This window comes from Sciurus vulgaris (assembly GCF_902686455.1).
Source record: "Sciurus vulgaris genome assembly, chromosome: 7".
Lineage (NCBI taxonomy): Eukaryota > Metazoa > Chordata > Mammalia > Rodentia > Sciuridae > Sciurus > Sciurus vulgaris.
The window spans coordinates 124,889,519-124,910,946 of NC_136467.1; the positions used below are offsets into that span (position 1 = coordinate 124,889,519).

The 21,428-nt window shown below is 48.3% G+C and overlaps 2 protein-coding genes across 14 annotated transcripts; one reads left to right on the plus strand and one right to left on the minus strand.

Annotated features, from left to right (window-relative positions):
* The first annotated feature begins 303 nt into the window (after window positions 1-303).
* Window positions 304-10,097, plus strand: AGPAT1 (1-acylglycerol-3-phosphate O-acyltransferase 1). 11 transcript variants are annotated; one of them, XM_079148573.1, is made up of 9 exons: window positions 2,327-2,595; window positions 5,455-5,576; window positions 6,301-6,397; window positions 6,667-6,911; window positions 7,138-7,271; window positions 7,590-7,765; window positions 7,921-8,016; window positions 8,256-8,328; window positions 8,839-10,097. In XM_079148573.1, exons 4-9 carry the CDS (start codon window positions 6,712-6,714, stop codon window positions 9,021-9,023), a joined length of 864 nt encoding a protein of 287 aa, XP_079004699.1. In that variant the 5' UTR covers window positions 2,327-2,595; window positions 5,455-5,576; window positions 6,301-6,397; window positions 6,667-6,711; the 3' UTR covers window positions 9,024-10,097. The 11 variants fall into 11 exon arrangements, with proteins under 11 accessions (XP_079004700.1, XP_079004692.1, XP_079004693.1 ...); XM_079148575.1 differs by having other exon boundaries at window positions 6,703-6,911; XM_079148571.1 differs by lacking the exon at window positions 5,455-5,576 and having other exon boundaries at window positions 6,301-6,443; window positions 6,703-6,911.
* EGFL8 (EGF like domain multiple 8) lies at window positions 9,946-20,761 on the minus strand. Of its 3 annotated transcripts, XM_079148556.1 has the most exons (12): window positions 20,654-20,761; window positions 19,598-19,681; window positions 19,392-19,476; window positions 14,983-15,037; window positions 12,243-12,371; window positions 11,891-12,013; window positions 11,682-11,791; window positions 11,481-11,576; window positions 11,198-11,368; window positions 10,905-10,984; window positions 10,658-10,811; window positions 9,946-10,392 (listed from the first exon to the last, which is right to left on the minus strand). In XM_079148556.1, the coding sequence occupies exons 2-12, from the start codon at window positions 19,625-19,627 to the stop codon at window positions 10,352-10,354; spliced, it is 1,074 nt and encodes a 357-aa protein (XP_079004682.1). In that variant the 5' UTR covers window positions 19,628-19,681; window positions 20,654-20,761; the 3' UTR covers window positions 9,946-10,351. The 3 variants fall into 3 exon arrangements, with proteins under 3 accessions (XP_079004682.1, XP_079004681.1, XP_079004683.1); XM_079148555.1 differs by having other exon boundaries at window positions 9,946-10,811; XM_079148557.1 differs by lacking the exons at window positions 14,983-15,037; window positions 19,392-19,476; window positions 19,598-19,681; window positions 20,654-20,761 and adding an exon at window positions 12,964-14,663 and having other exon boundaries at window positions 9,946-10,811; window positions 11,891-12,371.
* Window positions 20,762-21,428: the final 667 nt, after the last annotated feature.

Below are 21,428 nucleotides of genomic sequence, written 5' to 3' on the forward strand. Positions count from 1 at the left end.
ATATTAAGTCCCTTTCTTTAGTTCACTTCCTCTTTCAAAGAATGTCTGGATTCCTATTGGACTTTGGAGCGTACAGCTCCAAAGCAACTGATTGGCTGGAACGTCACGGAAAATGGTGGTTAGGCAAAATGCGCCTGCGCAGCACGCGGCGGGATGGGGTGGGCCGACTCTATGAGGGTTGAGCCTTCTCTGATCCCACCCCTTCATCTCTATCTTGTCGCCATGGTGACTGCTCTACAATTGGTGGGTCTCCCAGTTCAAAGGCCTTGGCTCGGCCTCATCCGGGTCCTTCAGCTGAGGACTCTCTAGGTTGATTGGGCTGTTTTCTTTGCCTCTGATTGGCCAAAACCCGTAAAGACGGCGCAGATCTCGGAAAAGAAGGCAAAAATACTAGGGTCGCGGGGTTCAAAATGGCTCCGGCCTCTTTGGGTGACGTAGAGAGCAGAACTTGGGTCCACCCCTCCCTCTTCGTGAAGAAGGGAACAGAACTGGGATTAGCCCGACGTTTGGATGGTGCGAACATCGACCTTCGGCGCTGGTGTTAACCTAACTCCTTCAGCTGGACGATTCAGCCCGCCCCTCTTTAGGTGATTTACAGAACACTACTGAGTTAAAGGCCCACCCCCTTGTTCATGTGACACGGAGCGGAACAGTCGACCACAGCTCTGTCTTAAACCTTAACAACAGAAAAGGTCTGGTTCCACCTCTTTATGAGCGGGTGCAGAAAGGGCAAGGCCCGCCCCATTTTAGGTGACCCGCGGCAGAATGGGGTTAGGCCCGCCCTTTCCTTTTGTAGTTTGCCCAGCAGAACTGGGGTCTTCTTCCTGGGCTGGACCCCTGGGATCTTGGGCCTTTCCTACAGTGGTCCTCACTGTGGCCTAAGAAGCAGAACTAGGTAACAGTCCTCTATCAGTGTCCTATACATCCTCTTCACCAGGGCGTGTAAACGCATGCAGGGTATAGGTTGTCCTGGGGGCGGGAGCCGGCAGACAGAGGCCGAGGGCAGTTAAGCAACACCTTGATAAAAGGTTCCATGTGATTCAATAAGAAAAGATGAGAAACTGGGAGAACAGGAGAGGTGAGGATTTAGACGACTTGAAGTGGTTTAAGAAATAAGGTGTTGAAAGGGAGAGATGGAGGCCCAGGAGGGAGGAGTGATAGGATGGGTGATCCCGATAATGGGAGTATGAGGAAGAAGGGAACAGGGACTAAGAGGTGAATACATGCCCACAAAATTTAAAGAGGCATGGTCATCCCAGAAGAATTACCTTTCTTCCTTACCACCCCCTGCCCCCAGGAAGCAGTGTCTTAATGTCCAGTTTCCACTGGAAGAAAAAAAAAAATGCAACCAGATTCTTTGTTTGGGGAGGGGGATTGTCTCAGTTTGAGTAAAGAGACTGACAGGAACTTGGAAAGATGTGCTGAGGTAAATGCATGGAAGTGATGGACCAGAAGGGCAGATAGGGTGAGAGTGGAGGAAGAAGTTTGCTGGGAGATGGGGGGGAGTGGGGGAAGGGAGGGACAAAGGGCAAAGAGACCAGACCAGAGAACTGGAGGGCGAGGGGGGAAGAGATGGAGTCCTGAAGAGAAAAAGAAAAGAGGTGAACTTATTGCTTGGAATATAGTAGATTCTTGATAAATGTTTGGGATTGAATGGGGGACAGGAGAAGCAGTCTTTGAGAAGAGTTGAGGGGGCGGGGATGAAGCAGATACGGGAGTTAAGGAGAAAGGGAAAAATCAAAGAGCAAGTAAAAGTGGCACACGACTGTAACCCCAGCCACTGGAAAGGCTGGAGTATCGCCAAGTTCGATGCCAGCCTGGGCAACCTAGCGAGATACCATGTCTCAAAATTTAAAAAATTAAAATCTATATATTTTTATATATTTTTTTTTTTTTTTTTTTTTTTTTTTTTTTTTTTTTTTTTAATGTTAGGGATATAACTCAGTGCTTGCCTAGCATGTACGAGGCCCTGGGTTCAATCCCCCGCATCGCCAAAAAAAAAAAAAAAAAAGTAAAAATAACTGGCAGTAACAGGGGAGCTTATGGGTAAATGAGAGAAAGGAATGTGCCGATGGAGGGCTACAACAAGGGCTCCAGGGCGGGAGTGTGCGGAAAGGGGATTGGAAGAAAAAAGATACAGCTGGACTCGGGCAGAGCCCAGCTGGGCTCTCGTGGGGCGGAGCTAGCAAGAGAACTGTGGTAGAGGTGGCGAGGAGATGCCTGGGTCCCTAAGAGGCGATTGGTAAAGCAGGCCGCCCATCACCGCCCCCCACTTCCTGGCCAGCCCCGGAAACAAGCAGGCGTTGGGGAGGGGTGGGGGGAATAGCGGCAGCAGCAGCCCCAGCCCACAGAGAGACAGCAGAAAGGGAGGGAGGGAGGGTGTTGGGGGGAAAACCCCCCACCATTCCTACCGCTATGGGCCCAACCTCCCACTCCCACCACCCCTCCATCGGACGGGGCTAGGACACCCCCATATCCTGTCGCCCCCTTGGCAACGACACCCCGACAGAGGCAGAGACACAGCCAGCCGCCACCACCGCTGCCGCAGCCTGGCTGGGGAGGGGGCCGGCCCCCCAGGCCCCCCACCCCACAGAGGTGTGGGCGGGAAAGGGATGGGAGGAAGAGGGAGGAGGGTGCTGAAAGGGATGTGGATGAGGGGATGGGGAGAGATTGGGGCTGGGAAGGCCAACAGGGAAGAGGGTTGCTGGGGAAAGGAGAGGGGGCCTGAGAGGAAGAATCAAAAAGACATGGGTGGGAGGAGAGATGGAAACTGTGAATTTGGAACGGAAGGTGTGGACAGGGAATCCTGGAGAGGGAATTCCCTACACATTCCCCAATTCCTTTTCCTGCCCTTTGGCCCCACATGACTCTTGGGGGGTGGTGAGGAGAGAAGGCCAGCAAAATTGATTCCTAGGAATGTCCTCAGGCACCTCTCCCTCTAAGCACAGAACCTTATTTCTCAGTGGCCTTCCACACTGACACATAAATGCCTTATGGGGGTACATGTTTTCTATATTGATTGTGTGTCTTTAACATGTTTAATGGCTTGTGTGCAGCTAGGTTGTCCCTGTTATATATACATTGTAGAGAAATGTTTTTTATTTTCCATCAGAATTGCCATTCTCATTTCTTGTGTCCTTGTGTCACATCCAATTTTGACGTTCAAGTCCTGCATTATTTTTTTTATGTAGCACCTACTAATATTAATATATGTGATTTCATATTAGTTACATGTTTTATGCTTTTGCATATTTAGTATGTAAAGCTTATATACCTTATTTTGTTTGGTCTCAAACAAATGTCCATGGTCACCCCACATGCAGGAATTTTCCTTTGTGGGATCCATGGAATAACACACACTCTTACATTGTGATGGGATCAGCCTATTACCCTAGTTATGGTTCTCACTACACGTGCATTCCCCTTCAAATGATGCATGCATGTGACACATCCATTGTGTGTGTTTCTGGTTACACCTACCATTTATTTAATAAACTTACTATCAGTATGTTTTGTGAGCTATATGCTCATTAACCCATTTGACACTCCATTGCGTTGATAAATCCTTGGCTATTTCTGACCAGAGAGAGTTACATGTATTAGAAATGGTCCAGGTCCCCAAAGGACCTTGCATTACCTTGCTGACCTCCTTGGCCTGTGTCTTCACACATATTTCTCCATTGGCTGTGTATAGTTTGTGTCTGTGGGCTTAATATGTGTCAGTGGTCAGCCCTACTGTGAAACCCCATCCATCTTTATTTACAGACATTATCTATGCCCCACTCTTTGTACTGTTGGCACATATTTGATGATACCAGCATCTTTCCCCCATGGCACATTGATCCCATTCTCTCTCTGATGTGTGAGATGACATCTTCATCTGGCTTCACTATGGCCATGTATCATAGTTTATATTCAGTATAAGTTACTGTGAAACTTCATGTTTCCATGTTTTGTCGATAACTTTTTATGGTTAATATTCCTCAAAAAGGCAGCCATCTGATTTGTGATCAGAACCACCATCTTGGAACTGAGTATTTAGCTTAGTGGCAGAGTGCTTGCCTAGCATATGTGAGACCCTGGGTTCAATCCCCAGCAGTGAAAAACAAAAACAAAACCATCTCTCATATTAATTATAGCTGTGTGGGTGGGTATACAGTCTTATAATCTGTTTAGTAAATGTTAATATTGAGTGACTACTTCCTATTGTCCTGGCATTTGGGATAGGACAGAATCCCTGTCTTCAAGCTTCTTACAACCTTGGAGAATTGGTGGATGCCAGTGAGCTGTTAGATTTAGTGTGGTGTCAGTATCAGTGGTTTGAGAACCCAAGCACACTTTAGACCCACCTGAAAGAGTTTGTTAAAATACAGTTTGCTTGTCCCAGTGCCCAGAATTTGATTCAGTATATTTGGGCTGAGTTCTGAGAATTTGCATTTCTATACTGTGAGAGCCACTGATAAGAAAAAAAAATTGTAATGAAAACAGGCCTTGAGGAGTTCAGGAAGATATCCAAAAGGTGGAACTGAGCTGTGTGAGGCTGGAGAAGAGTCAGAAAGGGCATTTCAGCCAAAGGGAACAGCATGTTCAAAGCACAGAAGCATGAAGGATCGTGGTACATCTGAGAAACTAAATCAGTTTGGAGCAAAAAAAAAAAAAAAACTGTTTTTGAGGATGAGGTGGGAAGATATAAGCAGAAGTCAACTTTGCCTTTGGGCAAGACAGAAATATTCAAATTATGTTACAGAAACATCTCTGGTTGTCACATGGAAGTTGATTGGAGGGGAAGAGTTAGGCACCTGCAGCATACAGGCCAGAGGAGAAACCATGCTGGTCTGAACTTGTAGAGGCAGTGGGATGGAGCAGCTAAGAAAGCCTTCCTTGCTGGCAAGGTCTCCTATTTCCTCCATTGCCTCTTAACCTTTGACTATAGTCCTTCCTGTTCTAGAAAGGGAGTGCCTTTGGCCTAGATGGGAATAACAGGTATTTGCTTGAACACCCCTTTTGTCAATTGTGAACTTCCCTTCAGCAGTAAGGCTAAGTGGAGGAAGGAGGAAGAACCCCTGCTGCTTCTTGAGTCCTTTCCTCTCCGGAGCAGGTGGTATGATGTCTGGACCTTTTATTCTCTGCCCTCCATTTTTTACATGATAAGGCCAGCCACACTTCCTCCATGTGGTTAGAAAGAAGGGGAAAGCGTGGTGAAATTTGTTTACCTATCTGTGGAAGCAGGATTGGTATGTTGGATTTATTGAAAATAGAGGCAGCTGCCTGGGGGAAGAGGAATTTTTCTAGGTATGCATTTATATTCCTTTATCTGTCACAGGATATGATGGTAAATTTGTGCATGTATGAGAATGTGTCTGTCTCTGTATGATTGTGTGTCCTTTTACATCAGTGGCATGAGCCCTTATTCTTGCCACTCATCCCTTGGTGTTTTTGGATGTTTGTTCACAGACACTGTATCTGCTCTGTACTCTGTATGTGTGTGTGTGTATATACAGATGACAGCATAACAAAGTGCTTAGGACACAGGCTGCATAAATCTAGACACTGCTGTTAAGGAGCTATGACCTCAGGTAAGTTCTTTAATCTCTGGGCTTATTTCTTGTAAAATGTAAATAATAATAGTACTTTATAGATTATAATGTGTGTAGTATGTAAAGGTTTAACATAATGTATAGACCAGCACTGTCCAACAGAAATATAATGTGAGCCACATGTAATTTTTAATTTTCTTACAGCCACAAGAAACAATGAGCTAGGCATGGTGGTGCAGCCTATAATCCCAGCAACTTGGGAGGCTGAGGCATGAGAATCTCAAGTTTGAGGCCAGCCTCAGCAACTTAGTTACACCCTGTCTCAAAAAATAAAGGGCTGGAGATGTAGCTCAGAGGCAAAGCATCTCTGGGTTCCATCCCCAGTACCATATACAAAGTGAAATTAATTTTAATGGTATACTTTATTGAACCAAATATACCCAAAAGAAATTAGAAGATTAACAGGCAGTATTTTACAAATTTTCACCCAAAGTTTTAAAAATCTGATGTGTACTTTACATTTCTATAACATCTCAATTTGGACTAGCCACATTTCAGGTGCTCAGTATTCACATGTGGCTGGTGGCTAATGTATTGGACAGTGCAAGTGTACACTGTTAAAAGATTCTTTTCAGCTACAAGTGTTAGCTATCATTTCTGTTGTTTCTATTTATTTATTTTGGTGCTGAGGATTGAATCCAGAGGTGCTTTATAACTGAGTCACAGCCCCAGTCATTTATTTTATTTTTCTATTTTGAGACAGGGTCTCGCTAAGTTGCTAAGGGTCTCGCAAAGTTGCTGAGGCTGGCCTCGAACTTTCGATCCTCCTGCCTCAGCCTCCCGAGTCACTGGGATTACAGGCATGCACCACCGCACCCGGATTTGTTGTTTTGTTCTCATGTATCTGTGAGTTGTGGATGTCCATGTCTCAGGTCTTCTTGTCTCAATGTATCTGGAGCCCTCCTGGAGGTGGTGGGAACAACTATTTTGAGCTCCCCATCCTAGAGAGGCTTCCTGGGAAGGTTTTTATGGGAACCCAGGCCTCATCCTGTGTCTCTGGCCCTTATCCTGATAGCATTCCCCAACCCTTCCTTTTGTGACTTACTGACTCCACTCTCCTCCCCTTCAGAAACCAGGCCACTGTCCTTTGCCCCATTCTCTGCAGGTGGCCAGAATGGAGCTGTGGCCCGGGGCATGGACGGTGCTGCTGCTGCTGCTCCTGCTGCTACTCTTCCTGCTGCCCACCTTGTGGTTCTGCAGCCCCAGTGCCAAGTATTTCTTTAAGATGGCCTTCTACAATGGCTGGATCCTCTTCCTGGCTGTGCTTGCCATCCCTGTGTGTGCCGTGCGAGGACGCAACGTTGAGAACATGAAGTGAGGGGCAAGGGGTGGTGGATGATGAGGGAACCTAAGGGTGAGAAGTGAGTGGTAGATTTGATGGGGAGTGGCCTGGTGTGTGTAGACTAGAATGGGTAAGCTCAGGACACGGAAGGGGGAGAAAACTGCAAAGATAGCCAGGAAGACAGTGGGGTGGGGAGAACTGAGACAGGCAAGTGGACATCAGTGAATCCCACTGGGCCCCTTTGCCATGACTCCACAGGATCTTGCGTCTAATGCTGCTTCACGTCAAATACCTATATGGGATCAGAGTGGAGGTGCGAGGGGCTCATCACTTCCCTCCCTCACAGCCCTACGTCGTGGTCTCCAACCACCAGAGCTCCCTCGACCTACTTGGTGAGACCCCATTTCTGGGCACATGGCCCCCAACTCATGCCCTCCCTCTTGACTCTTTCCCACAATCTGTTCCCTTAGAGATCCTCAACTCCTCTCCTTTGGGATGTTGCTCTTTTGCTCCCTCCTCAGGCTTTCTTTCTCCAGAGTACGTCTGCCTTCATAAGCAGGGTACATATACCTTTAGTCACCTAGGGTTTCTTCAATCCGATCTCCCTTTATCTCCCTGGTCGTGTGGGTGATGACCTGGGTGGGTTGGGATGCCTGCTGTGGCAGTCTGCCTCTACTCTGATCCTTACCCCATCCTCACCCCTGCCTAAGGAATGATGGAGGTACTGCCAGGCCGCTGTGTGCCCATTGCCAAGCGTGAACTACTATGGGCTGGTTCTGCTGGGCTGGCCTGCTGGCTGGCAGGAGTCATCTTCATTGACCGAAAGCGTACAGGGGATGCTATCAGTGTCATGTCTGAGGTCGCCCAGACCCTGCTTACCCAGGACGTGAGTCATCTTGGGGGAATGGGGGCTTGGGGAGCTAGGGAGTGGAACAGTTATAAATTCATGAATAGACAGGGTAGGCAGGCCTCATTATAGCATTGCACCTACTCTGATGCCTCTATATGTGCATATCTTCCTTGATCCTCTTCCTCCACCAGGTAAGAGTCTGGGTTTTTCCTGAAGGAACAAGAAACCACAATGGCTCCATGCTGCCCTTCAAACGTGGTGCCTTCCATCTTGCAGTACAGGCCCAGGTGACTACTACTTCCCTTCTGCTACTCAGTCCCCAGCCCCCTCCCTCCCTTCCTCCCTCTCTTCCTTTCCTTCCTTCCTTCCTCCCTCCCTCCCTCCCTCCCTCCCTTCCTCCCTCCCTCCCTCCCTTCCCTTCCTCCCTTCCTCCCTTCCTCCCTCCCTCCCTCCCTCCCTCCCTCCCTCTCTGGGCAGTGGTAGGTCTCAGGGAGCCATGGACTAATCCACTTTACCCCCTCCCCAGGTTCCCATTGTCCCAATAGTCATGTCCTCCTATCAAGACTTCTACTGCAAGAAGGAGCGCCGCTTCACCTCGGGTGAGGGCTCTGAGCAGGACTGGGGTAGGGTATGGCCAGAACAGCCATTGGAGAGGCTGTGGTGATGACCCTGTGAGCAGGGGATCATTCAGTGTCAGAGCCATAAGACACACCCACACAATCATCCCACATCTAATTCCACATCAGGCAATAAGTACCTAATAAGCTCCCACCATACCCTGTTAGGTGGGTAGTACTTGGTCTCTAAGAGGGACTATTTTGATGTGTCAGGAAAGATAGTCTGTATGTGCAAAAATGTAGTGAATAAACCTCCATAGTAAACTCTAACCCTGGGCAATGGGAGATATCTGGACTGAGGTTCAGGGAAGGCTTTGTACAGGAGGGCCTCAAGGAACAGGTTGTAGCTGGGAAGCAGGAGGCAGTTGCCCAGGGTTAGGGGAAGAAACCCAAAAGGTTGAGGAAGGGAGTAGCTGCGTTGCCCAGAAGTTGGACCCTATCTGGGCAAAACCCTGGGAGAACAAGCCATGATGGTGCTCCTCGTCTCACCAGGACGATGTCAGGTACGGGTGCTGCCACCAGTGCCCACAGAAGGGCTGACACCAGATGACGTCCCTGCTCTGGCTGACAGAGTCCGGCACTCCATGCTCACCATTTTCCGGGAAATCTCTACTGATGGCCGGGGTGGTGGTGACTATCTGAAGAAGCCAGGGGGAGTGGGCGAGGCCCGTCTGTGAGCTCCCCTCCCATCTGTCCCCATCTTGCACCCCACACCTACCAACCCATTGGCCCTTTAGCAGGGCCACTCTTACTCATTTCCTTTCTCCCCACTTAATCTCTTCAGAATCTTCAAATTCTGATGTGAATGTGCGTACAACGTCACTCCCTACCCCTTCCTGGCCCCACCCAGGGACTCTCCTGTCTAGGTGGAGTCTCCACTCTGATCCTCACTTCCTGCCATCTTGTCTGTGAGATAGTTGCCTCCCCTTCATCTTGAGTGGCTCATTGTACACAAGGGTGGGGGATATTCCATCCCATCCCATCCCATCCCATCCCATCCCATCCCCAGTGGACTCTCTTCCTTCGCGGTCTTCTCTCCCTCTCCATTCCATATTGGCCAGTGGACTCATCCTGTCTGTGGAACAATTCATCCCCCATGCCCAAGTCCATGGGTTCAGTAGACTGATCCATTTGTGAGGATGACTCCTCACTCTGGCTGGAAGCTGATACCTGGAACATTCCTCCGGGACTCATCCTGGGAATCTGCCCCAGCACCTTCATCCTCCCTCCCTGTGGAGCCCCCATCAGTAGGGGCTGGACTCTTCTAACTCAGAGGTCTCATCCCTCCCTTGCCCAGATGCCCAGGGTTGAGCACACTCCTCAATGCCGGTTTGGTCTCCACATTTCTGCTTTCCCCTGTCCCCAGGGTACAGTCCTTCAGTAGTCCTGACCCCACCCAATCTCCTATAGTCCCCCTGTACCATCCCAACCAAACACAGGGGAAAGAGGCAGATACCAGGCACTGCACTCACTGCTCCCTGGGGAGCTGGGGAAAGGAACTGGACCCTGGCCAGAGAGGAGAGGAGGTTGTTTAATTTATTTCTCTTTCTTTTGAGGCTTTCCCCTCTTTGAGCCAGTTTTCATTTCCTCCTGGTGGCATCGGCCACTCCTGCCTCCCACTCCAGACCTGTTTCCTCAGCCCAGGAGGTGGGCTGGGAGCAAAAGGAGAGGGTGGCAACCAGTTTTTCATGGTTGATTTTTATTATCTGGATAACAGCAAGCAACTGAAAATAAAGAGAGAGAGAGAGAGAGAGATCTGGGTGCTTTCTTGCCATGTTTGTTAGGGATTTGAAGACCAGGCTTTGTCCAGACAAGCTGCCCCCAGCCAGAAGAAATGGACAGGCTAAGATAGCCCGCCTTTCCCCATTCTTCAGCCCTCCAAAGTTTGCAGGATCATAACTCCTCGGTGGCAGATAGTCTTATTTGCTACTCCCAATTGGCCAACCCCAAAGGATTAGTGGGTTCAGTTTATAAATTAGGGGATGGGTGCTGCAGAAGTTCCTCATCAATTCAGTCCTGGGCCCAGGCTGTTGTCCTCACAGGAGCCTGGTTAATGACAAGGAGATAGTGGGACATGGGGGCTGTAGTGTATGGAGACTGCCCCAGCCTGAGGGGGCCACACTGCTTCTCTCACTCAGACTCGGGCAGCGTCCCAGATGAGAAGGGAAATGGAGATATCCCCTGAGTGTATGGAGAGAGTGAACTTTGAGGAGGGGTTTCTGGAATGAGGAAATGCAGAACTGCAAAGATCTCTGGAAGAGCTAGGGCAGTTGGGATAGGGGTTTGGGTGGGGAGGGGCAGGAAGACTCACAGGTGCCCAGCTTCTCCTCCAGTAGCAGCACCTGGTCACTGAGAGATTCGATCCTGTCACCCCGACCCCATAGCTCAGCCACCTGTTCTGCCCGTAGCTCTTCTGGTGGCATGGGCAGCACAGCTCGGACCCAGGCTCCAGCCTGGGCGGCCCACTGCAAAGGAAGAAATACCCGAGGGTGTTAGCAACCTGGGTCACGCCCCCCCCCCCCCCCCCCGTGGGCCTGGCCCCAGGTGCCTTTATTCACCTGCTCCAGCCGCTCCAGGCGCCCTCGCAGCTCGCGAATCTCCCGCCTCAGGGTGCGCTCATCATGTTCCGCTTCCCGAACTAGGACAAAGAACGAGAACTTGGGCTGGGGTTATAGCTCAGTGGTGGAGCACTTGCCTAGCAGGTGTGAGGCACTGGGTTCGATCCTCAGCACCACATAAATAGAATAAAGGTATTGTGTCCATCTACAACTAAAAAAAAAAAAGAACAGAACTTGACCACTACTTTGGCTCCAGCCACGGCCTCGCGCCCTCTCACCCAGCCCACACTCACCCTCCACACTCAGGATGCTGGCACTGGTTGGGGGCTCTGGGGACCCCTCTGCGCAGGCGCGCCCGTCGGGGCCCAGCACCAGGCCAAGAGGGCAGCCGCAAGTGAAGCTGCCCGCGGTATTGAAACAATGGTGCGAACAGAGCATGACGCTGGTCCTACATTCATCCACATCTAGTTAAAGGAAAGTGGAGGGTGCTGAGAGGGGGCGGGACCAGACGCCCGAGTGGGTGGGGAAGCCACCAGTCCCCCTCCCACCCGCCGCGGGGAGGGCCATCTCACTCACCCACATGACAGTGCTTTCCCCCCCAGCCGGGGGCGCACTCGCACTTGTCCGGCCCAACGCAGACGCCTCTGTTCAGGCAAGGCTTGGCGCAAATGGCTGTGGGGAGGAAAAGGGGCTTCAGATCTAAACCGATAGCTCAGCTCCCCACACCCTGCTCCCCTCCGGTAGACCTCTGGCAAGGCCTGGAAGACACAACCTCACCTTCACAGGTGAGCGCTCCTGGATGTCTCTTCTTCCAGCCCTGGCAACATATGGCATGGGTCTGCTGCACTTCTCGTTTCACCTCCCTCCACGCCACGCGGTACGTGGTCCTGGAACACAGCACCAGGCTCAGGACCTCGGATATGGATCTGGTAGAGGTTCTTGGGGGTCACTCAGAAATCCCAGACTCCAAGCTCCCCATCCCTCACCTGTATGTGCTACAGATGCGCCTTCCAGCACACAGGGTCAAGTAGGGCTTGTATACCGGTTGACTGTAGGACTCGTTGTAGCGAAGTGGGACCACCAGTGTCTGCTGGGAGCACACCCCTTGACTACATCCATGCCAAAGGAGGAGGTGGGAGATATTTAGTGGGCCAGGTCCTCCTAGGAGGCCAGGAGAACCACTTCCCTCAAGGGGCCACTGAGACCCTGCACCCCTGAGGTGACAGCCTCTACTCCCCATTCTGAACTTTCAACTTTATTTTGCCTTCTCTGAAACTCCACTCCCAGCAGAAGGCTCCCATGCAGACTTTACCCAGGCCCCACCCCCTCTGTTGTCACCTCTCTTTGAGGGAACCACCCTTGGCCCCCTCGCCTGACATCAGTAGCAGGAGGAATGAAAGTCCGCCAAAGAGTATGCACAGCTCAGCCCTGGACCCCATGATTCTCTTTGATTCCAGACTCTGTGGGCTACAGACAAGAAGAGGTTTAATAGATGACCTTCCTCTCTCCTATTAACTTTTCCAGCCCCAGCCCTTCCAAGAGCAATCTGTGGGTGCCTTCTAAGGGGGTCAAGACATTCACTTTTACATACTGGCCACCAGGACTGTATACAATTGTGTGTGCATGTAATTGATACCATCTTTAGCATATCTTGATCCATTCAGCATCATACAGGCTCACCCCAGCACATTCCCTCTACCACCCCTCTGATACATCCTCTCCAGATGCTCTGCTCTGCTCAACCTGGAGGAACACACACATGGTTAACCCTCCCTCAATGGTCCTCCTTAACATGCCCTCTTATAACTTAATCTTCATATTTTCAAAACCCCAAATATACACTCTCACATCTTACATACAAATGCAAGCTCCTGGAAGCACCATACTTTAAACATTATTTCTACCCTTACACACCCACACCATTAAATACACCCTGGACACATACCTTTCACTCAGACGATGCCCCCCAATTCACATCCACTCTAAGGTTCTGAGTAACCCCCACTCCTTACCCACTGACATTCCCTCCCCATCTACCTCCCCCTCCACCCATTCCCACCTGGCTTCCCCTCTCTCCAGGGAGACTTCAGGCAGACCAGCCTCAGCAGCAACAGCTCAGACTGGTGGGTGGGCCCTCTGGGCAGGCAAGGAGAGGAGGGACTAGGCCAGACAGAGCCCTCCCATTCCTACCCCCTCCCACTGAGCCTCCTCCTCAGTTATAGCCTGGCCAGCTCAGTGGGGTCAAGTCCTACCACTCTCACCCCCGCTCTAGCAAAGGGCTCCCTATAAGAATTTTCCTAATTCTATGAGGTCCCCAAACTCTGGATTCCTAAATTAACAGACTTCTAACTCTAATACCACAAATACCCTGTGACCCTTCCCTAGCTCCGATTCAACCCAAGACAGACTGCTGGAGAATTAGGGGGCAGGGAGAGAGAGCAGGCTGGCAAGAAACAGCAGATCAGGTCATGGGAGAAGAGGCAAGCTCAGCTGAGAAAAGAAAGAAAAGTAAGTTGTCAGAAGGGCAGGGGGGCAGCCCAAGGCACCAAGGGGAAAAGTACCCCCATCTCTTGATGACATTTGTTAGGGCTTGGGGGGCACAGAGTTGAGTCAGCCACCACCCCCCATGCCAGAGCAGACAGGGCCCTATTGTGTCAGCCAAAATTCCTTCTTTCAAGGAAAAGGAGGCTCATTGTACAGCCCCTCACCCAGCTCTGGCCTACAAAGGTCAAAAAGGGGCACAACAAATGCCCACCCTGACCCTCAGCCTCCTTGTCTAGCCTGGGGGTGGCAGGCGCATTCCATCCCTAAGACTGAGGCCCAAATCACTGGAGCCCAGGGTTCAGCCCCCTAATCCTAGGCTGGGACAGGAAGAGAATTGTCTTCAGCAGGAAAGAACCCGCAGAGAATCAGGAACCCACACAGAATGGGCATTGAGAAGACGGAAACACCAAGGGAGTCCCCACCCCAGCCCAGGCGTCCGGGTACCCAGGCCCTAGGTTTTCCATTCCCACCCTCCTTGAGGAGCCCAGGTCCCCTTCACCTGGAAATGAGCCAAGCCACTCTGAGGAAATGGAACTTTATTTCCATAAATACAGGGAGCACACCCATTCAAGGGTAGTTAAAAGAGGGGCTGGAGCCTCAAATAAATTAGGCTCCCAGGGGTACCCCAACACTGATCATAGGGACTGGGGGATCCCAAAACCTGAGATGGGCCTCGCAGGCCACAGATATTCCCCAACACTGACACTTCAAGAACGGAACTGTCCCCATAGGGGAGCCTCAGAACCCCACTCTCATGGGTGTCCCTCTTGGAGGTGGGGAGGGCTGACAACAGGGAGTTCAGAGGAAAAGGGAACACGGGGAGAACATAAGCTAAAAATGTCCTGAGTGGCCTGGAAGGAGACCCCTGTGGTGGGCAGGGGTTGGGTCTCCTCCTATACAGCCAGATACGGAGGAGCAGCAGCAGCAGCAGGAGCAGCCACAAGTTAAAAACCTGGTTCTAATTTCCCAACCTCGGTCTTGGGAGAAAGGGAGAGCACAGAGCCACCCCCAAACTAGAAAACGTGAGGTAGGGGGACCAGGACTTGTCATTCACAGAGGAGCAAAGGATGGGGGTTCTAGGAGCCCTGGTTGGTGTGGGGGCAGTGTGGGAGCAATGAGGTGGTTACAGGCATGCCAGAGCCTGACATCTGCTTTCCAAGGCCACCACTTGGTCTCTGGGCTGGGGAGATCTGGCGACATCTGAGGATGTCCTCAGGAGAGCCAAGGTTCAATGCAAGTCTCATAAAGAGTGCGGTTGGAATGCCAGGCCGTGTGGGCGATCCCAGCCATCGGACACCTCACTATGGCCCCCCGAGCCAAGAGAGTCTTCAACCCAAAAGAATCCCGCAGATAAACCTTCGAAGTAGGCCGAGGGGCATGGAAACATGGAAGAAAGACACAAAGAGAGACAAAGTGAGTTACCGTTTGTGTCCTAGTCTCCCTCCCCATAGGGTGAACCCTTCAGTGGCAGGGAGGGCTCCAGAATGAGCAGGACAGTGGATGAAGAGAGGGGAAGTAATCCCAAGGGGCTCACCAGTTGCTCCTCCATCTCCAAGACTGTCTCATTGGCATCATAGAAACCAAAGAAGCTACAAAGAGATTGAGGAGGGTAATCAAAAAACTGGAAATAATCAAGGTGGTCTGGGGTCCTTCAGGGACCTACAGCCTGTTGAGGACACAATCAGCAGGAAGGACATTCAAAATATTTAATTAGATATCACATACCTCATGCAGTAATGCACTGAGGGTACTGCATCATTTCTGTAGAAGTCTCACTATAAATGCATAACCTGAATCTCATCATGAGGAACTATCCAACAAACCCAAACTGAAGGACATTCCACAAAACAACTGGTCAATACACTTCAAAAATATCAATGTCAGGGACAAAGACTGAGGAACAATTCCAGTTTAAAAGAAACTAAAGAGACATGACAACTAAATGTAATAACCCCCAAGCCTGAGTTTGAACTTGTATTGAATTATTTTTCCTATAAGGACAATTAGAGCCAGGCATAGTGGCACATGCCTGCAATCCCAGCTACTTGAGAAGCTAAGACAGGAGGACTGTAAATTTGAGTTAAGCTTGAAGAGCTTATCAAGATCCTGTCTCCAAACTTAAGGGCCAGAGGTATAATGCAGTGGTAGAGTGCTTGCGTAGCATGTGCAAAGCCTTGGGTTCAATCTAAAGCACCACAAAAAGTAAAATAAAAATAAAATTTAAAAAGGGCCGAGGATGGGGCTGGGATTGTGGCTCAGTGGTGGATCACATGCCTAGCACATGTGAGGCACTAGGTTTAATCCTCAGCACCACATAAAAATAAATAAATAAAATAAAGGTGCGTGTCCATCTGCTCTCTCTCTCTCTCTCTATATATATATATATATATTTTTTTTTTTTTCTTTTTTTCTTTTTTTTTTTTTTGCGGTGCTGGGGATTGAACCCAAGACCTTGTGCTTGCAAGGCAAGCACTCTACCAACTGAGCTATCTCCCCAGCCCTACAATATATATTTAAAAAGGGCTGAGGATAGCTGGGCATGGTGGTGCACATCTGTAATTTCAGTCACTCGGGGGGCTGAGGAAGGAGGATTACAAGCCTCAGCAATTTAGCCAAGGCCCTAAGCAACTCAGCGAGACCTTGTCTCTAAATAAAATATAAAAAGGGCTGGGGATGTGGCTCAGTGACTAAGTGCCCCTGAGTTCAATTCCTAGTATCCCCCCCCAAAAAAATTAGATTAAAATCTCTATGTTAATTTTCCACTTTTGAAAACTACTGTGGTTACATAAAAAAACATCCTGCTTATGGGAAATACACCCTGACACACTAAAGTATACAGGTGTAAAGAGACATCCTGTCTGCATAGTACTTTCAAAAGGTTCACATAAAAAATTAATATATATGTAAATGTTTAATATATTTAAATATATAATTAAATATTAACACATACATATAAATAAACATATTTAAGGGGACAGAGAAAAAATGTTAACATAAACATGATAAAATGTTAATATTTGGGAAATTTAGGTGAAGAGCAAACAGGCCAGGTATGGTGGCATAGACCTATAATTCCAGTGACTCAAGAGGCTAAGGCAGGAGGATCACAAGTCCCAGGCCAGCCTCAGCAAGTTAGCAAGACCCTGCCTCAAAAGAAAAAAAAAAAAAATGCTTTGTACTATTTTGGTTTCCTTCCTTCCGTGCTGGGAATTGAACCCAGGGCCTTACCCATACAAGCAACCACTCTATCACTGAGCTACATCCCCAGTGCCTCACCAGCTTTGCTTTTTCCTTTTTTTTTTTTCTTTTCTTCTTTTAAATTTTGAGATGGGTCTCAATAAGTTGCCCAGATTGGCCTCGAACTTGCAATCCTCCTGACTCAATGTCCTGGGTATGTGGGATACCAGGCCACTACCATGCTTGGCTTTATATTTCAAAATAAAATATCTTTAAAAAACTTTTTTTTGTGGATTCTCGGGATTAAGTATAAATTTTTTAAATTAGAGAGTATTTAATTGGCATGGGCACTGTGGACCCTCACTGTGAATAACTGCATAAATGCTAATGATGTTAATTTCAGTGGACTGTGGGATCTGAGGAAGGACCACTACTTTAGTTTTTAAAGCATCGACAAAACTTCCCTGTGATGCTCCTTCACTGACATCCAGGTAAAGGAAACCGCAAGAGCAAAGGCACAGAGATGAGACACAGCTGGGCACATGGGAAAGCTGGGCTGGAGGGCTGGAGGTCTGGGGCTATACTACAGAAGGTGTAAGAAAGTGTAGGGACACACAGGCCTGGATTTGAACCCCAACTCTGCCACAGTCTCCCCACGTGTGAGTCTGTTACTTATTCTCATTGTCCCATAAAGAATACATACCTCCTTTACCAAGAGGAAATAAAACATTATGATTAAAAGCCAGAGAGCCTGACCTCACCACTTACTAACTATAAACGTAAGCAAGTTATTTAATCTCTTTCGCCCCTGTTTTTCCTTATATGTTAAAGAAAGACAATAATAGATAATTACCCATTGAGTTGTTGTGACCATGAGCTATTACTCTCATTCACTGGATTTTTTTTTTTCTTTGAAGTTCTGTCTGGGAATTGAACCCAGGGCATTCTACCACTAAGCTTCATCTCCAGCCCTTTTTATTTTGAGAGGGTCTTGCTAAATTGCTGAGGCTGGTCTCTAACTGGCACTCCTCCTGCCTCAGTCTCTTGAGTAACTCAGATTACAGGCATGCACCACTACACCTGGCCTAAGATGTTTTGTTTGTATGTGTGGTACTGGGGATTGAACCCAGAGGCCCTCTACCACTGAGGCACACCCCCAGCCCTTTTTATTTTATTTTGAGACAGGGTCTCACTAAATTGTCAAGGTTGGCCTCTAACTTGTGATCCTTCTACCTTAGCCTCCTGAGTCACTGGGATTACAGGTATGCACTCCCATGCCTGGCCTAAAATGGTAACTTTTGTTACCTATTCTTCTCTTTTGTTTTGTTTTGATTTTGGTTTTTTCCGGTGCTTGTGATCAAACCCAGGGCCTTACACATGGTACACAAGTGCTCTACCCCTGAACTGTATTTCTAACCCACTGTTATCTATATTTTATCACATACAAAAAAGCAAAAGAAGAAAAAAGGAGAGCCTTACTTTGGCCCACAAAAGCTCAACACAACTGGTCCTCACCACCTCTCTTACTTCCTCTCCCTTCCTCTCCCCAGCTCTTTGTGCTCTTCCTACACCAACCTAATTCTTCACACCTGCCCCAGGTTCTCTGCAGGTGCTGCTTGTGTCTTCTTCCTCCACACTGTTATACAACTCCCTCCCTCACTTCCTCAGCCTCTGCTCAAATGGCAGCTCTTCCAGGACTTCTTTGAGCACTAAAACAGGCCCTAAGCATCCTGTGATGCCTCCCCTGATTTCCTTTATTGCCACCTGACATATATATTTACATGTGTTATCTTCTTCACAATTAGAATGTGAGCTATATAGTAGCAGCAATTTCTTTCTTATTTACTGTTGCATTCTCAGAACCCAGAATAGCACCTGGGAACATAGTACTCAATAAATATTTGTTAAGTAAGGTAGTTCAGGTGACATTTCAGATCACTTATGATGACCTACAACAAAGACAAGCATGTAGTGCCATGGAGCCATAGATTTTCCTGAGAATTAATTAAGATGGAGAGGATGAGGCTGGAAGTTGTTACAGTAGTCTTGGTAAAAACAGTGCTGGTAGGAAATGTGATAAAATGGCACAGAACCACACACATACATTGTACCAATGTCAACTTCCTGGTTGGTTGGTTGGTTGGTTGGTTGGTTGGTTGGTTGGTTGGTTGGCTGGTTTGAGATGAGGTCTCACTGTGTTGCCCAGACTGGTCTCAAACTCCTAGGCTCAGATGTTCCTCCTGCCTCAGCTTCCTGAGTACTGGAACTACAGGTGCGTACTACCATGCCCAGCTTATTTCCTGGTTTTGATATTGTACATTAGTTACCTAAGATATAACCATTGGAAAACTAGGTGAAGTGTACACAGGACCTCTCTATACCATCTTTGAGACTTGCTATGAATTCATAATTATTTTGAAATTAAAAGTTTTTTTTACAAGGACTGGGGGTGTAGCTCAGTGGTACAACCCTTGCTTAGCATGGGGCAAGGTCCTGGGTTCAATCCCCACCACTGAGTGACAAAATCTACCAAGGGAGGTGAGTGGTAGGAATGGAGAGGAAGTAAAGTCAGCAAGACTTAGTGAATGAGTAGACATTGGGGTTGCAATAGGACTCCCAGGTTTTACATTTGGGTGATAGGATGATTGGTTTGGGGGTGGCACTAACTGAACAGTGAGAAGAAAAGTCAGTTTTGGGCAGGAGATAAAGACTGGTGGAGGTTGGGTGTGTCTTTAGCCAATCTTCAGCCCACATATCCCTTATTACCTGGACTGCCAGGGAGTAATAACACCATCATCAGGGCCCCCAATGAGCACCAGGCGACCCACACGAAGGAAGTTTTTCCGCCATGCTGCAGGGTGGGAAGAAGAGAGACTGAGTTAGCAACAACCTGAGTCAGGCCAGGTTGGATAGAGGGATATAGGGGCTCAAAGAAGCATAAAGAGATCACAGGTAAGAACATGGGATCTTACCAGTGGCATTGGGATGGTCTCTTTCTCCATTGATCAGGGCCAAGAAGCTGCTGGCATTGAGGTACAAGTCATCATGGTGGGGATCTGGGTGTAAACAGCAGTTGAAAGGACAGTCAGAGCAGCAAACAAGGGAGACAAGACCAAAGGCTGGAAAACCAATCAGGTGGCTACAGTCATAGTCAAAGTAGATAGCAATATAATGGTAGTTATAATAATTGTGAACAGAATAGAAAGCACTTGTATCTAGCCACTTCTATGAACTGGATATTGTTCAATATACATCACATTCATTAATTTATTTAATCCTCACAAGAACCCTATGTGATATGTGCTGAATTATTTTATAAATGTGGAAAACTGAATCACAAAAAGGCTAAATAAGTTGCTCAAAGTCACCCAGCAGGATTAGGTTTCAAACCCAAGTAGTCTATTCCCAGCATCTATGGCCATAAACACCACACTAAAGGTTGGCAAACTGACCAACCAGCCAAATCCAACCTACAATTTGTTTTTGTAAATAAAGCTTTATTGGAACACAGACACACTTATTCATTCACAACTTTCTAACTTATTCATATGGTCTACAGCTGCTTTCACACCACAACAGCAGAATTGATTGGTTGTGACAGATACTGTATGGTCTACAAAGACAAATACCTTTATCATCTGGCACTTTACAGAAAAGTCTGGCTGATCTCTGTATCAGATTGTACTCTCTGAAGCAAGCTGATACACATTGAATATTTTGGTGATGGTTTTTCCCCCCTGTTCTGGGGATTTAATCCAAGCACACTCTACCACTGAGCTACATCCTCAGCCAATTTATTTTTTGAGACACGGTCTTGCTAGTTTTCCAGGTTGGCCTCAAACTTGCAGTCCTCCTGCCTCAGACTTACAAGTTGCTGGGATTATAGGTATATGCTGCCATACACCTAGTCATGTCAATTTTTGAATAGTGCCTCTTCAGATAGTAAGTGCTCAGTAAACAGAAGTTATCACTATTTTTGTCATTGCTATTGGTTATGGTATGCTCCCAGTTCAGCATCCCCCACTCACCATGCCAGTAGTTGCAGATGGAGAATTCTTGACCCCAAGGGCTATAGCAGATCCGATAGAGGTTAGACCTCATGGAGGTGGGAAATAGCCACTTCAAATAGTCTGTGTCTGGCAAGAGAAGAGCAGTGCCAAGTGACCACAAACCTCTGTGCCCCCAAAACTTGGGGCCCACAGTGCCCACTCACCTCCATACTGTCCCATCTGTGGAGAGGAGAGTGAGATGAAAGAATCCACATTGTGCTCATCCATGACAGAGAGCAGTGCCCGGCACACCAGACCACCTATAGGCAGAATACCAATATTGGGCAGGAAATTAAGGACAACCAAGTCAACAGCTCTTGCCTTCTGCCCCCTGCCCCACCATCACCACCAGGCTGAACATAAAGGAGATTGAGGCTCAGAGAACAGACACACCCTGTGCCAAAAGGTCATGTGTCATGTAAGTGACAAAATTAGAGTCTAGGTTTCCTGAGTCTAACTCAAGGATGCTTTTAACTGTCCCTAGTAGGCCTTAAATCCAAGAACCACGCATAATAGACTAAGTAAGGGCAGCAGTGCAGGGAGACTCCCTCCCATTCAGGACACAGAGAAAAGACCCAGGTGCTGAGGAAAGTCAGAAAAGAAGGGTTCACGCTAGGGCAATGTGGTTCAGCAATGGGGTGCTGAGGACACTAGGAAGTATCCCTCAGACATCAATCAGGAGTTGGGAAGGGGAATTGCCTACCCTGGGAGTAGCAGATGAGATGTACCCCTTCAGGGGCCTTTGCCATGATGG